Raw genomic sequence first — 16251 nt, 5'->3', positions numbered from 1 at the left:
ATCGTGGCTTCATAGTAAAAGAGTGCCGGTACTAGACTGGCCTGCCTGTAGTCCAGACCTGTCTCCCATTGAAAATGGAAATAATTCAATCTCTTCAGTTCCCAAACGTTTACTGAGTGATGTTAAAAGGAAAGGCCATGTAACACAGTGGTAAAAATGCCCCTGTGACAAGTTTTTTGCAATGTGTTGCTGCCATTAAATTCTAAGTTAATGATTATTTGCAAAAACTTGTTACTGACGAAACAACGCTGAAATGGCAACATCACACAGCAAACATACACTACTACTACTACTTCTACTACTACGAGGGAATAATGAACAACAAATCAGTGATTAAAGTGACAAGCTTCCAATCGTGCAATACCCTGTTTGTGGACAAGGAGACTAAAGTCATTAATCAACCTCTTGATTAACTGGCGCTAACAGTGAAAAAGCTAACAAGCTAAGCTAAGCTAAATAACACACTTGCGCTAAAAATCCCACCTTTACGATGTGTTCTTCCGGTTTCTTCCAGTGGGACGAAGTCAGCGTCCTGGACGACCGGGGGAGGCTGATTCGCACGTTCGAGGTGTGCAACGTCAACCAGAATTCCCGCGTCAGAGACAACTGGCTGGCCACGCCCTTCCTCTACCGCCACGCCGCCCCGCGGGTTTTCGTCACGCTGCGCTTCTCGGTGCGGGACTGCGCCAGCCTGCGGAGCCCCTCGCCCACCTGCAGGGAGACGCTCACCTTGTTCTACAGGCAGGCCGACAGCCAGCGGGAACTGGAGAGGACCTGGGCGGCCGAGGTGAGCGATGGGCTCATGCCGTTGTATTCCTCCGTTTAATCCGTGTTCAAAGTATTTTGGTGTTATATGAAAAAAAATAAGATTATTGATAAAAAAATGAAAATAAATGTTGTTTAGATTGTGTGAAAAACACAAAGACTTAAGGTGAACAATACAACGTAATATGATGCTTTACCACATAACTGTCAGGCTTGTTTGGTTATGTTTGTGTTTATTTCCTGTCAGCGCTCTTATTTTGGTTCCATTTCCTGCATGTCTCCCTGAGGGCTCGTTTCCCTCACCTGTCTCTGATTGGCAGCCTGGCACACCTGGTTGCAGTTGCCAATAAGGCTACTATTTATGCCTGCCTCACCCTCCAGTCAGGGCTCGATGGTTGTATCCTGTATCCTGTTGCCTGTTTCCTGTAACCTGTTATCCTGGTTCCTGTTGGCTGTTTCCTGTTGCCTATTTCCTGTAACCTGTTATCCTGGTTCCTGTTGGCTGTTTCCTGTTTCCTATCCCCTGTTTCCTGTAACCTGTTATCCTGGTTCCTGTTGGCTGTTTCCAGTTTCCTGTAGCCTGTTATCCTGGTTCCTGTTGGCTGTTTCCTGTTTCCTGTAACCTGTTATCCTGGTTCCTGTTGACTGTTTCCTGTTTCCTGTTGCCTGTTTCCTGTAACCTGTTATCCTGGTTCCTGTTAACTGTTTTCTGTTTCCTGTTGCCTGTTTCCTGTAACCTGTTACCCTGGTTCCTGTTTGCTGTTTCCTGTTTACTATTTCCTGTTTCCTGTAACCTGTTATCCTGGTTCCTGTTGGCCGTTTCCTGTTTCCTGTAACCTGTTATCCTGGTTCCTGTTTCCTGTAACCTGTTATCATGGTTCCTGTTGACTGTTTCCTGTTGACTGTTTCCTGTTTCCTGTTGCCTGTTGCCTGTTGCCTGTTTCCTGTAACCTGTTATCCTGGTTCCTGTTAACTGTTTCCTGTTGCCTGTTGTCTGTTGCCTGTTTCCTGTTTCCTGCAAACTGTTACCCTGGTTCCTGTTTGCTGTTTCCTGTTGCCTGTTTCCTGTAACCTGTTATCCTGGTTCCTGTTAACTGTTTCCTGTTTCTTGTTGCCTGTTGCCTGTTGTCTGTTTCCAGTTTCCTGTAACCTGTTTGCTGTTTCCTGTTTCATGTTGCCTGTTTCTTGTAACCTGTTATACTGGTTCCTGTTTGTTGTTTTCTGTTGCCTGTTTCCTGTAACCTGTTATCCTGGTTCCTTTTTGCTGTTTCCTGTTGCCTGTTTCCTGTAACCTGTTACCCTGGTTCCGGTTTGCTGTTTCCTGTTACCTGTTGCCTGTAACCTGTTATCCTGTTTCCTGTTGCCTGTTTCCCGTTGCCTGTTTTTTGTAACCTGTTATCCTGGTTCCTGTTGGCTGTTGGCTGTTTCCTGTTTCCTGTTGCCTGTTTGTATATATATATATATATATATATATATATATATATATATATATATATATGTATCATGTTTTGTTCCTACACAGCTCTGTCATGATACATGCATGACGTGCTGCGTGTATCATGATCAATATGATTATTTTTTCCGGTTTATTTGGGTAAGCACTCCATTTATGTCAAAATAGCATGGCTTCATATTCCACATTTCCAAATTCCAACGTCTCACTCCTCCTTGGTGCAGGCTATTAGAAGCACTAGTTCATCCTCAGTATACTCAGCTTCACAAAGATAAGGTAGCGAGTCCTCTTTTGTCCGAAAATAGTCGTCTTTGTTGTTCTAATAAGACGTGAAGATGGTCTGTAAAACCTACTTTGTGCAACATTATGACCAAAGAACCAGCATCACGTGTTTTGTAGACCACAAGGAAGTGTTTCCGTGTCGATTGCAAATTCAAACATGACCTTTATAATCTTGTTTTGTCGTGTTTGTCGTGCAAAAGAGGGAATAAAACGACCTTGCTGCATTATGAAGTGGTTATAAAAGCACCCTGAGATGCACGGAATGGATGACGGGATGAATGAGACTGGATTTGTGAGAGTAAATGTTGATGAGGACAAAAGTGAGAGCTTCCTGCTCTCGTCTGCTTCCTCGTCAGGCTGTGATTAAAAGGCATCGACTCGTCTTTACAAATAGCACTTCCCTCCCCGTGGCCTTGGCGGATCACGCTCCACTTGGGCGTCACTTCACAGGGAGGAAGGAACGTCTCCGGATGAAAGACCCGAAAGATTCACAAAACATCTTTGGACTGAGAGAAGCCTTGGGGCCAACCAGCCGGTCTAGAGGGGGGGGGGGGGGGGGGGGGTTTGAGAGACAACATCTTGGGTCTGCGGAATCGCGGCATATTAGCCTCACGACGGCGTGCTGTCAGGAAAATAAAGTCCGCTCTCGGCAATAAATAACAATTATGGCGATTGCTACTTTTTTGAAACATGACTGACATTGTCGCCTTTGCTTTTGGCGACGTCACGTCCGGATACATTATGCATTATTATTTGCCGTAGACTCGTTTCAACGTATCAAACAATAAATGTGTGGAGGGAGATGTAGCCAGCGCTGCCTGCAGGAGCAAAAGTCACCGCCTCTGTCCATGGTGCTGAGTACAGAGCACCATCAGACGGGGGCGTGGCAGTGCTGACGGCGAGACACAGCTGGCAGGTGATTAGATATCCCAGGTGGTACGTGTTAATCTAATCATCTGCTGTCTTTAACAGTAAGCGGCCAGGAGCAGGAGGAGAGAGAGGATACGGACGTGACTGAAAAGTCACGTTCTACTGGAGAGAAAACTTTTTGTGAAAACATTATTATCAAAACCTTGTTAAAACCTGCACGCTTGTCTCTTGTGCCGTGTATGACAGTGGAACCGCTAGGAAGCGACTTCCACGATGTGATCAAGTGTAGGGATTAGGGTTGTGCCCATACCAATTTTTTGGTTCTGGTACCAAAAGGTATTTTTAATACTTTTCTATACTTTTTCTACATAAAGGGACCACAAAAAAGTTTGCATTATTGGCTTTATTTTAACAAAAAAAAAACAATAAAATTAATATAGATCAATTTACAACAAAAAATAATAACTTTATTAAAAAATGGCATTATTGGCTTTATTTTAACAAAAAAAACAATAAAAGTAATATAGCTCAATTTACAACAAAAAAGAATAACTTCACTATCATTGTTTTTAGTCTGTATCAGAAAACATCAATTTGCCTGAAAAAAAAAAGAAAAAAATTAATAAATAAATTTAATATATATATATATATATATATATATATATATATATATATATATATATATATATATATATATATATATATTTTAGTGTTGTCATGATACAAATATTTTATTAAAGTACCGGTATTTCGGTACTTTTTGGTACTTTTCTAAAAAAAAAGGGGACCACAAGCAAATGGCATTATTGGTTTTATTTTAACAAAAAAAAACAATAAAAGTAATATAGATCAATTTACAACAAAAAAGAATAACTTTACCATCATTATTTTTAGTCTGTATCAGAAAACACTTAAAGTGCATCAATTTGCCTGAAAAATAAAGGGAAAAAAAAGAAATTAAATATATATATATATATATATATATATATATATATATATATATATATATATATATATATATATATATATATATATATATATATATTAGCGTTGTCCTGATACAAATATTTTATTAAAGTACCGGTATTTCTGTACCTTTCGGTACTTTTCTAAAATAAAGGGGACCACAAGCAAATGGCATTATTGGCTTTATTTTAACAACAAAAAAACAATAAAAGTAATATAGATCAATTTACAACAAAAAATAATAACTTCACTATCATTATCTCTAGTCTGTATGAGAAAATACTTAAAGTGCATCAATTTGCCTGAAAAACAAAAAAGGAAGAAAAAAAAAATTAAATTAAAAAAAAGAAAATAAATAAAAATATGTATATATATATATAAATATATATATATATATAAATATATATATATATATATATATATATATATATATATATATATATACATACATATTTTTGTGTTGTCCTGATACAAATATGTTATTAAAGTACCTGTATTTCGGTACTATGCGGTTCTTTTCTAAATAAAGGGGACCACAAATAATGTTATTATTTTCTTTATTTTAACAAAAAAATCTTAGGGTACATAAAACATATGTTTATTATTGCAAGTTAGTCCTTAAATAAAATAGTGAACATACTAGACAACTTGTCTTTTAGTAGTAAGTAAACAAACAAAGACTCCTAATTAGTCTGCTGACGTATGCAGTAACATATTGTGTCATTTATACACCTATTATTTTGTCAAAATTATGAGGGACAAACAGTAGAAAATTGATTATTAATCTACTTGTTCATTAACTGTTAATATCTGCTTACTTTCTCTTTTAACATGTTCCATCTACACTTCTGTTAAAATGTAATAATCACTTATTCTTCTCTTCTTTGATACTATACATTAGTTTTGGATGATACCACAAATTTGGGTATCGATCCGATACCAAGTAGTTACAGGATCATACATTGGTCATATTCAAAGTCCTCATGTGTCCAGGGACATATTTACTGACTTTATAAACATAATATGATTTTTTTTTTAAAAGGAAAAAATATTTTGTGATCATAAAAAGTATTGATGGAGTCATAGTAGTATCGACTAGATACGCTCATGTACTTGGTATCATTACAGTGGATGTCAGGTGTAGATCCACCGATGGGATTTGTTTACATTGTGACGCCGGTGAGCTACGGTGTGTAGTGAAGCATGTTTAGCTACTCCTGGTCCTGCAGTGATAATAATACTTGTAAGAAACATACGTTATTTGTCACCATGGATGCGAGGATTAGTGATTTAGAAGTAGCTAAAACACGGCCGGATGGATGCTAGCTGCTAGCTAGATGATGTTAATGCACCTCTTCCTGAGGATGTTTCAGTGTTATAACTTCTTTATCTTTACTTTTTAGGCCAAAATGCGTCCGTTCTCCCTTTTCTGTCCACACACCGTGTCTGTTTGTAAGTACTCAGTGTGTGTGCGCTGCCGAACATGCTCCTCTGCTCGTACAACCAGCAATGTCATGACGTGACATGTGGAACCGGTACTTTTCAAACAGAGTATTGAATCATTAGTACTAGTACCGGTATACCGTACAACCCTAGTAAGGATGGATACCAAATTCAGTACTTTTGAAGGCACAAACCGAATTCCTTCGGTACTACAGGGTATCGATTCACGTAAAATCAAAATGGTGACATATTACGATACTTTTGTTGCACACTCAAACTCTCTTTTAAGTAATGTTGCAATTTTAAACACCAACTTGGTCGAAAATGTAAAGTAAGTCCCCACTCTTTCAAAATGCGTTAGCTTGATGCTAATTTACATTGGATTTGCGAAAGACAGGCGTACTATTAGCACTACCAATTTTACATGGCATTTGTTTTTTTGATTGGTAGTAAAAACTACAACTAAGATGATTGTTGCAATCAAACTGCTGGTGTGTAATAAGCACAATACTTACAGTATAAACACTTTGTAGAGCGCAACATGACACATGCGACTTCATGGAAACAGCTACTTCCTCGTTAGACAACTTATAGTCTCTACAGTACTGCCATCTAATGTCTTGGAAGTGCAACTGCATTGAAAATGAGACGCAAATGTAAGATATAACAAGTATCCAGATATCATAATGAGCTTATTTTTTCAAATAAAATTTTATTATGAACACATTTTATTGTCAATTTATTAACACACACAAAATTGGTACCGTTGAGTACCAGTATCAATTCAAATGTGAACGGTATCCATATGTTAAACAGGTTTATATTATATGTATATTCAAAAACCCCAAAAGCAGTGAAGTTGTCACGTTGTGTAAATGGTAAATAAAAAGAGAATACAACAAATCATTTTCAACTTATATTCAATTGAATAGACTGCAAAGACAAGATATTTCATGTTCACACTGCAAAACTTTATTATTTTTTGCAAATATTAGCTCATTTGGAATTTGATGCCTGCAACATGTTTCCAAAAAGCTGGCACAGGTGGCAAAAAAGACTGAGGAAGTTGAGGAATGCTCATCAAAGACTTATTCAGAACATCCCACAGGTGAACATGGCTAATTGGGAACAGGTGGGTGCCATGATTGGGTATAAAAGCAGCTTCCATGAAATGCTCAGTCGTTCATAAACGAGGACGGGGCGAGGGTCACCACTTTGTCAACAAATGCGTGAGCAAATTGTTTAAGAACAACATTTCTCAACCAGCTATTGCAAGGAATTTAGGGATTTCACCATCTAGGGTCTGTAATATCATCAAAATGTTCAGAGAATGTGGAGAAATCACTGCACGTAAGCCATGATATTACGCACCTTGGATCCCTCAGGCGGTACTACATCAAAAAGTGACATCAGTGTGTAAAGGGTATCACCACACGGGCTCAGGAACACTTCAGAAAACCACTGTCAGTAACTACAGTTGGTCGCTACATCTGAAAGTGCAAGTTAAAACTCTACTATGCAAAGCCAAAGCCATTTATCAACAACACCCAGAAACGCCGTCGGCCTCGCTGGGCCCCCGAGCTCATCTAAGGTGGACTGATGCAAAGTGGGAAAGTGTTTTGTGGTCTGACGAGTCCACATTTCAAATTGTTTTTGGAAACTGTGGACGTCGTGTCCTCCGGACCAAAGAGGGAAAGAACCATCCGGATTGTTCTAGGCGCAAAGTGTAAAAGTCAGCATGTGTGATGGTATGGGGGTGTATTAGTGCCCAAGACATGGGTAACTTACACATCTGTGAAGGCACCATTAATACTGAAAGGTACATGCAGTTTTTAGAGCCATCCAAGCAACTTTATCATGGACGCCCCTGCTTATTTCAGCAAGACGATGCCAAGCCACGTGTTACAACAGCGTGACTTCATAGTAAAAGAGTGCGGGTACTAGACTGGCCTGCCTGTAGTCCAGACCTGTCTCTCATTGAATATGTGTGGCGCATTATGAAGGCTAAAATATGAGAAGGGAGACTGTTGAACAACTTAAGCTGTACATCAAGCAAGAATGGGAAATAATTCCACTTCAAAAATGTGTCTCCTCAGTTCCCAAACCTTTACTGAGTGTTGTTAAAAGGAAAGGCCATGTAACACAGTGGTAAAAATGCCCGTGACAACTTTTGTGCCATTTAAAAGTTTGTGACATGTATTTTCAGCCGTCCGGCGGCGAGAAGGTCACCAGGGAGGGCTGGGTGAAGATCGACACCATCGCCGCGGACAAGAGCTTTTCCAAGGTGGAGCCGAGCTCGCCACACCAGTACCAGGACAAGCGATACAGTCGCGTCAACGTCAAGACGCGCAGCTTGGCCCCGCTCACACGCAACGGGTAAAACTTGACCGTTCCACATGTGTGTGGTAAAAGTGTATACGTATGATCACAGTTTATTCACATCATACAAAGTGTAATCACGGAATACAATTCAAAACTGCTTAATTTTTGTGTAAAAAATTGTAATAATATTTTAACTGAAATCTGCAAGCAGGTAATTGTCCGATAATTACAAATTCTTAATTACAAAATACAAATGATAATGTTTAATACGTGTAAAATGATACACAATGTTTATTTATGGAAAGTCCAAAATAAATAAATACATCTTTAAACATTTCCTTGAATTTCAATAATTATTATTTACCATAAATCCATACATGTGGTAATTTATTGTAAAAGTACATTTAATTATTAAAATATTCACTTAATCATCGATTGCATAATTTCATTATTTTAATAATTATTTAATCATTTATTATTTTTGCATTTTATTAGTTTTTGTATGTGTAAGTAATATGCAACTATAATTATTTTATAATTTATTGTTGTGTTTACTGAGAGAGGTGACGGCTCAGACACCAGGGGGCAGTATATACAATCATTTATTATATATAATAAATATATATATAATAATAACCAATACAACTAAACTATAGAAATAGAGTGTGTGACTAAAATACAAGAGTGTGTGTGGTGTAAGACTATGTGTGTAGATATCTGAAGTGTGTTACCAAGTGTTGATGAGAAAAGGCAGACAAGTCCAAAGAGGGCAAGGCAAAAGGGGTCCAAGATCAGCGAGGGGTCCGTGGGGGCAGAGAGAGACGTCAGAGTCCAGGGGCGAGTGAGGAGTCGGGAAATGAAGAAGGCAGTCCAAAACACCGGGGAAACAACGGGAGATCTCGAGGAGGGAAGACTCGGGAAGGCACTGCGGAAGAGCAACAGACGTCAGAATCACGGAGGGAAAAACAACATGTAAGAGCGCATAAGGCTTACGGTACACCATGAGAAAATTAAGTTCCCGCGACGATCCTTGGGTCCACTGGTCCTTTATTGATCTCGCTCTGATCAGTCGCAGGTGTGCAGATTGCCAGCGAGTGATTGCAGCTGGTGGCTGCAGCAGGGCGGAGACGCGTGCGGCGCGTCCCTGGATGTGCGCACCAGTGGGCGTGTCCCGAGGTGCGCACAGACGGATGAGCGGCGTTGGCAGGAGCCTGAGCCGTAACAGTATCCCCCCCCTATGGACAGATTCCAGATGTCCAACATACTCACGAAACAAGGGAGGGTGGAGGGGAGAACTGGTGATGGGTCGCCGGCCCCAGTGTCCCCGAATCCACCGAGGACGAGTCTGATGGCGGCGGCGAGAAGAACGCCGCTGAAGCCGGCGACCAAGGGACGGCCACCATCTTGGCCGTCGGGAAGGCGGACGTGATTGGCGCCATGGTGCGTCTCGCCGGAAACGAGGATATGACATCGGCGAGGCAGGCGTGGAGGAAGACGTCATCGGCGAGGCAGGCGTGGAGGAAGACGTCATCGGCGAGGCAGGCGTGGAGGAAGACGTCATCGGCGGCGTGGAAGCGGCAGACGTCATCGGCGCCGTGGAAGCGGCAGACGTCATCGGCGCCGTGGAAGCGGCAGACGTCATCGGCGCCGTGGAAGCGGCAGACGTCAAAGGCGTGGAAGCGGCGGACATCAAAGCCGGAGACGAGGAGGGCAGCTGAGGAGCTGGCCGAGGTGCTGGAGTCGGCGGAGCAGGCCGAGGTGCTGGAGTCGGCGGAGCAGGCCGAGGTGCTGGAGTCGGCGGAGCAGGCCGAGGTGCTGGAGTCGGCGGAGCAGGCCGAGGTGCTGGAGTCGGCGGAGCAGGCCGAGGTGCTGGAGTCGGCGGAGCAGGCCGAGGTGCTGGAGTCGGCGGAGCAGGCCGAGGTGCTGGAGTCGAGGCCAGCCTGGGAGCTGGTGGAGACGTGGGGGCCAGCCTGGGAGCTGGTGGAGACGTGGGGGCCAGCCTGGGAGCTGGTGGAGACGTGGGGGCCAGCCTGGGAGCTGGTGGAGACGTGGGGGCCAGCCTGGGGACTGGTGCTAGCTCGGAGACTAGCCGAGGGGCTGGTGCTAGCTCGGACGCTAGCCGAGGGGCTGGTGCTAGCTCGGACGCTAGCCGAGGGGCTGGTGCTAGCTCGGACGCTAGCCGAGGGACAGGTGCTAGCTCGGACGCTAGCCGAGGGACAGGTGCTAGCTCGGACGCTAGCCGAGGGACAGGTGCTAGCTCGGACGCTAGCCGAGGGACAGGTGCTAGCTCGGACGCTAGCCGAGGGACAGGTGCTAGCTCGGACGCTAGCCGAGGGACAGGTGCTAGCTCGGACGCTAGCCGAGGGACAGGTGCTAGCTCGGACGCTAGCCGAGGGACAGGTGCTAGCTCGGACGCTAGCCGAGGGACAGGTGCTAGCTCGGACGCTAGCCGAGGGACAGGTGCTAGCTCGGACGCTAGCCGAGGGACAGGTGCTAGCTCGGACGCTAGCCGAGGGACAGGTGCTAGCTCGGACGCTAGCCGAGGGACAGGTGCTAGCTCGGACGCTAGCCGAGGGACAGGTGCTAGCTCGGACGCTAGCCGAGAGACAGGTGCTAGCTCGGACGCTAGCCGAGGGACAAGTGCTAGCTCGGGGACAGGTGCTAGCTCAGACGCTAGCTCGGGGACAGGTGCTAGCTCAGACGCTAGCCAGGGGACAGGTGCTAGCTCAGACGCTAGCCAGGGGACAGGTGCTAGCTCAGACGCTAGCCAGGGGGCTGGTGCTAGCTCGGAGGCTAGCCAGGGAACTGGTGGTTGCGGCTGGGAAAAGCGGAAGACAGGTGGAATTAGTCTGGCAGAGGGTAGCCTGTCTTGGTGCAGCTGCGCCACCCCATCAGCACAGCCACCAGTACTACCCCCCCTCTCCGAAAGCGGATGCCAGACGCTGCTCTCTGGCTGAGGAACAGTCACTATGGGTGGGAGGAGGGTGTCCAGGCGACGGGTAAATTCCTCCTTGCTCACATCACTGCTAAACATGCCTTTCCATGACAGTTTGGCAGGACAAGAAAACTCCTCCGGTGTGGAGCGAAAAAAAGAAAAAGACATGGTGAATGGGGCAAGAGGCAGAAAAAAGAGAAAAAAAAAATCACAGGGGGCGGAACTAAAGTCACTGGGGGCGGGGCTAAGGAACTGTGCCGTCAGGTCCTTTAATAATTTTGGCGGGAACTTACTGTTGTGCTTACTGAGAGAGGTGACGGCTCAGACACCAGGGGGCAGTATATACAATCATTTATTATATATAATAAATATATATATAATAATAACCAATACAACTAAACTATAGAAATAGAGTGTGTGACTAAAATACAAGAGTGTGTGTGGTGTAAGACTATGTGTGTAGATATCTGAAGTGTGTTACCAAGTGTTGATGAGAAAAGGCAGACAAGTCCAAAGAGGGCAAGGCAAAAGGGGTCCAAGATCAGCGAGGGGTCCGTGGGGGCAGAGAGAGACGTCAGAGTCCAGGGGCGAGTGAGGAGTCGGGAAATGAAGAAGGCAGTCCAAAACACCGGGGAAACAACGGGAGATCTCGAGGAGGGAAGACTCGGGAAGGCACTGCGGAAGAGCAACAGACGTCAGAATCACGGAGGGAAAAACAACATGTAAGAGCGGATAAGGCTTACGGTACACCATGAGAAAATTAAGTTCCCGCGACGATCCTTGGGTCCACTGGTCCTTTATTGATCTCGCTCTGATCAGTCGCAGGTGTGCAGATTGCCAGCGAGTGATTGCAGCTGGTGGCTGCAGCAGGGCGGAGACGCGCGCGGCGCGTCCCTGGATGTGCGCACCAGTGGGCGTGTCCCGAGGTGCGCACAGACGGATGAGCGGCGTTGGCAGGAGCCTGAGCCGTAACATTTATATTGAAAAAGGTGCTGTTTCACACTGCGATATTGTTCAATTATTATTTGTGTCTATCTTGTGCGCTACTGTTTGCTTAGCTGTTGTGTAGCTGCAAGGTCCTAATAGCCTATAGCCAAGCATGTTTACCTTTCGGAAATACTTTTAGTAAAATGCAAATTTAGATGTTAACTGACTGTAAACACGCTGCAGGACTGCTTGTATCGCACATGGTATCACACATTAGCCGATATCATTACATATTTCTTTATTCGATGATGTCGGACCGATACCAGTATCCAAAAACAACAAAATTTTGATAATTATGTTATAAGAAAAAGTATTTGTGTGAAATTCCATATTATATTTTTTTATTGCAGTTGAAAAGGTTTGGGTCGGATAAAAAATGATCCAACATTTTTGAGAATTTTGGGCATCGTATAACTATGAATAAGTCCATTCATTTGAATTGGAGTTTTTGAGAAATTTCGGGAAAAACGGGAGTTTTTTGGGATGATTATTGTCCATTTGGGGCGGTATAGCTCGGTTGGTAGAGAGGCCGTACCAGCAACTTGAGGGTTGCAGGTTCGATCCCAGCTTCTGTCATCCTCGTTACTGCCGTTGTGTCCTTGGGCAAGACACTTTACCCACCTGCTCCCAGTGCCACCCACATTGGTTTAAAAAAAAATGTAACTTAGATATTGGGTTTCACTATGTAAAGCGCTTTGAGTCACTTGAGAAAAAGCGCTATATACAGGTAAATGTAATTCACTTCACTTCACTTCACATTTTTTTTGTAAAACCAAAATTAGAACAATTAAAATAGGAATTTAAAAAAGTTAAAAAAAATAAAATAATCCTGCTTAATTCTGCTCAAAAATACATAGAATATGCTTGAAAAAAATAAATAAAATATTAGGATTGACTATTGTTCATTAAAAGTGTAATCATTTTTTTTTTAAATAAAAACAAAATTAGTACAATTAAACATTAAAAAAAACAACAACATTAAATTAAATTTGATCATTCATTAACTCTGCCTAACTTTGGTCAAAAATATGCAAAATATGCTTGAAAAAATTACAAGAAATATTAGGGATGCCTATTGTTAATAAACAGTGTTATCATATATATATATATATATATATATATATATATATATATATATATATATATATATATATATATATATATATATTTTTTTTTTTTTTTTTTTTTTTTTTTTTTAAATAAAAACACAATTAATACAATTTAAAAAAATAATAATAATAGTAAAAATTAAATAAAAAAATTGTAAAAAATGAACTCTGTTTAATTTTGGTCAAAAATACGTAGGCCACGTTCGAAAAAAATAACAATAAATAAAGTTAGGTTCTGGATGATTATTTTTTTATTCAACCAAAATTTGAACAATTAAAATAGGAATTTTTGGGAAAAACGGGAGTTATTTGAAAATGTAGGTAATACAATAATTGTCCGAGACCTAGACGATATGAATGGGTTGGTGTTGGAATTCTCTGAAACGGTTGACAAATGTTGACATAGTAACATTTTGAATTTTAATAAGTATTTTGGAATTCCAGGTAATTTTTACGAAAAAATAAACCAAAAAAACTTTTGTTGTCCCGATTAAGAAGAATGTTTTGAAGGAGAAATGGTCAAAAAATGTGGTGGTGAAAATAGCGCTTAGGAAAAACGGGAATTCTGAAAATTCTTGGAATTTTTTTGAACTTGGAAACTGGTGGTATGATTGGTCCAAGGCGAGTGGAGTGTGTGGATGTTAGAACGGTTCAAATCGGATGAGAAATGTGGAGTATGCAGTCCATTATATATTTCCCATTGATTGTCAATGGGAAGAAAATTACTGGAAATTACGGGAAAACCGTGAATTTTGTGAAGTTAACCCTGCCTAATTTTGGTCAACAATACGTAGAACACGTTCGAAAATAATAACAATAAATAAAGTAGTGTTCTGGATTATTATTGTGCACTTTTTTTTTTGGATACAAACAAAATTCTAACAATTTACAATAAGAATGGGAAAAAAAAGTAAAAAAATAAAAATAAATCTGCTTATTTTTGGTCAAAAATATGTACAATATGCTTGTAAAAAATTCAAGAAATAAACAGTGTTATCATTCATATTTTTTTCATTTTTAATAAAAACTAAATTAGTACAATTAAAACATATACAAAAATAATATAAAGAAATACAAAATTATAATTTAACCCTGTTTAATTTTGGCCAAAAATACGGAGAACACGCTTGAAAAAAATAACAATAAATACAGTAGGGTTCTGTATGATTATTGTCAATTTTTCTTCATAAAACCAAAATTAAAACAATTAAAATAAGAATGGAAAAAAAAGTAAAAACATGAATTAATCCTGCTTGATTTTGGTCAAAAATACGTAGAATATGCTTGTAAAATATTCAATAAATATTAGGAATGACTATTGTTCATAAACAGTATTATCATATATATATATATATATATATATATATATATATATATATATATATATATATATATATATATATATATATATATATATATATATATGTGTGTATATATATATATATATATATATATATATATATATATATATATATATATATATATATATATATATATGTATATATATATATATATTTTTTTTTTTTTAATATATTTTTATTTTTTTATTTTTTTTGTAATAAAAACAAAATTAGTACAATTAAAACAAATTAATGAAAAAAGAAATGAAATGAAAAATTATTATAAATCAACCCTGCTTAATTTTGATCAAAAATACATAGAACACGTTAAAAAACAAAAACAAAAACAATAATAAAGTAGGGTTCTGGATTAAAATAAGAATTTAAAAAAAATTACACAAATGGAATAACCCTGCTTAATTTTGGTCAAAAATACGTAGAATACGCTTGAAAATATTACAAGAAATAATAGGAATGACTATTATTCAACAGTATTATCATTTTTTTTGTTTTTAAATACAAACAAGATTAGTACAATTAAAAAAATAAATAAATAAATAACTTAACTTAAAAATTATAATAAATTAAATTTGGCCAAAAATACTGTATATAGAACACACTTGGAAAAAAATAACAATAAATAGAGTAGTGTCCTGGATTAATATTGTCCGTTTTTTTCATAAAACCAAAATTAGAACCATTAAAATAAGAATATAAAAATAGGAAATACATGTAATAGTCCTGCTTAATTTGGTTAAAAATACGTAGAATATGCTTATGAATATTAGGAATCACTATTGTTTATAAACAGTGTAATCATATCATATTATCATATTTTATAATAACTACAAAATTAGTACAATTATAAAAAATAAGAATACACATTTAAAAAATGAAAGAAAAAAAGTATAATAAAGTATAATTAATTTTGGTCAAAAATACATAGAACACACTTGAAAACATTTAAATAAATATTAGGGATGCCTATTGTTCATAAACAGTGTTATCATATTATCATATTTTATTAAATAAAAACAAAATTATAACAATTAGAAAAATTAAGAAAAATAAAATAAAATAAATAAAATAACCCCTGCTTAACTTGAAAATAGGCTGATTATTGTCCATTAATTTTATATTATCACATAAAAAATTACAAATGGAAAAGAATAATGAAATAAATATAAAACAAATTTATCATATTTACAATCTCAGTCTGACCGTGTTGTTTCCCCGCCTAGATTCGTCCTGGCGGTGGTGGACAGCGGCGCCTGCGTTTCCCTCATGGGGGTGTCGGTCTTTTACCGCCGCTGTCCCGCCACCAGCCTCCACTTGGCGTCCTACCCGGCCACACCGTCAGGGGCGGAAGCCACGTCCCTGGTGGCCGTGAACGGGACGTGCGTGACCCACAGCCAGGCCGCGGCGGGCGGGAAGCCTCGCATGCACTGCAACGCGGAAGGCGAGTGGATGGTGGCGGTCGGCGGCTGCGTCTGCGACGGCGGCTACCAACCCAACGACAACGGATCCGCCTGTTTGGGTAAGACAGGCTGACTTCGAAAAAAAATGTCTTCACTCAATGTGGTTACTGTTGACAAAGTCAGGGAGTTTGAGTCTGAATACAGGAAGGCTTTGAGAGCAAAACCAAATTATTTAAATAAGAGCCAAAAGTAGTTTTTGTTTTTGTTTACCTATTGTGAACCAGACACTTTATTTTGTCAATGGGATAGACTCCAGCCAATAAGTAGAAAAATGGATGGATGCATGGATAAAAACACGTGT

The 16251-nt window shown here is 39.9% G+C and overlaps 1 protein-coding gene across 1 annotated transcript in view; it reads left to right on the top strand.

Annotated features, from left to right (window-relative positions):
- Positions 1-475: 475 nt before the first annotated feature.
- Positions 476-16251, top strand: part of LOC140678734 (ephrin type-B receptor 5-like) — a gene marked incomplete at its 5' end in the record, with an annotated part of 57292 nt that continues 41516 nt past the window's right edge. Inside the window, 3 exons of the mRNA XM_072912936.1 lie at positions 476-787; positions 7986-8155; positions 15714-16009. Coding sequence (XP_072769037.1) covers positions 476-787; positions 7986-8155; positions 15714-16009 — 778 coding nt within the window. The remainder of the gene's footprint in view (positions 788-7985; positions 8156-15713; positions 16010-16251) is intronic.

The sequence above is a fragment of the Nerophis lumbriciformis genome, linkage group LG04 (genome assembly GCF_033978685.3).
Source record: "Nerophis lumbriciformis linkage group LG04, RoL_Nlum_v2.1, whole genome shotgun sequence".
Lineage (NCBI taxonomy): Eukaryota > Metazoa > Chordata > Actinopteri > Syngnathiformes > Syngnathidae > Nerophis > Nerophis lumbriciformis.
The sequence above is the reverse complement of the archived record's forward strand: the minus strand, read 5'-3'. Positions and strand labels throughout refer to the sequence as shown.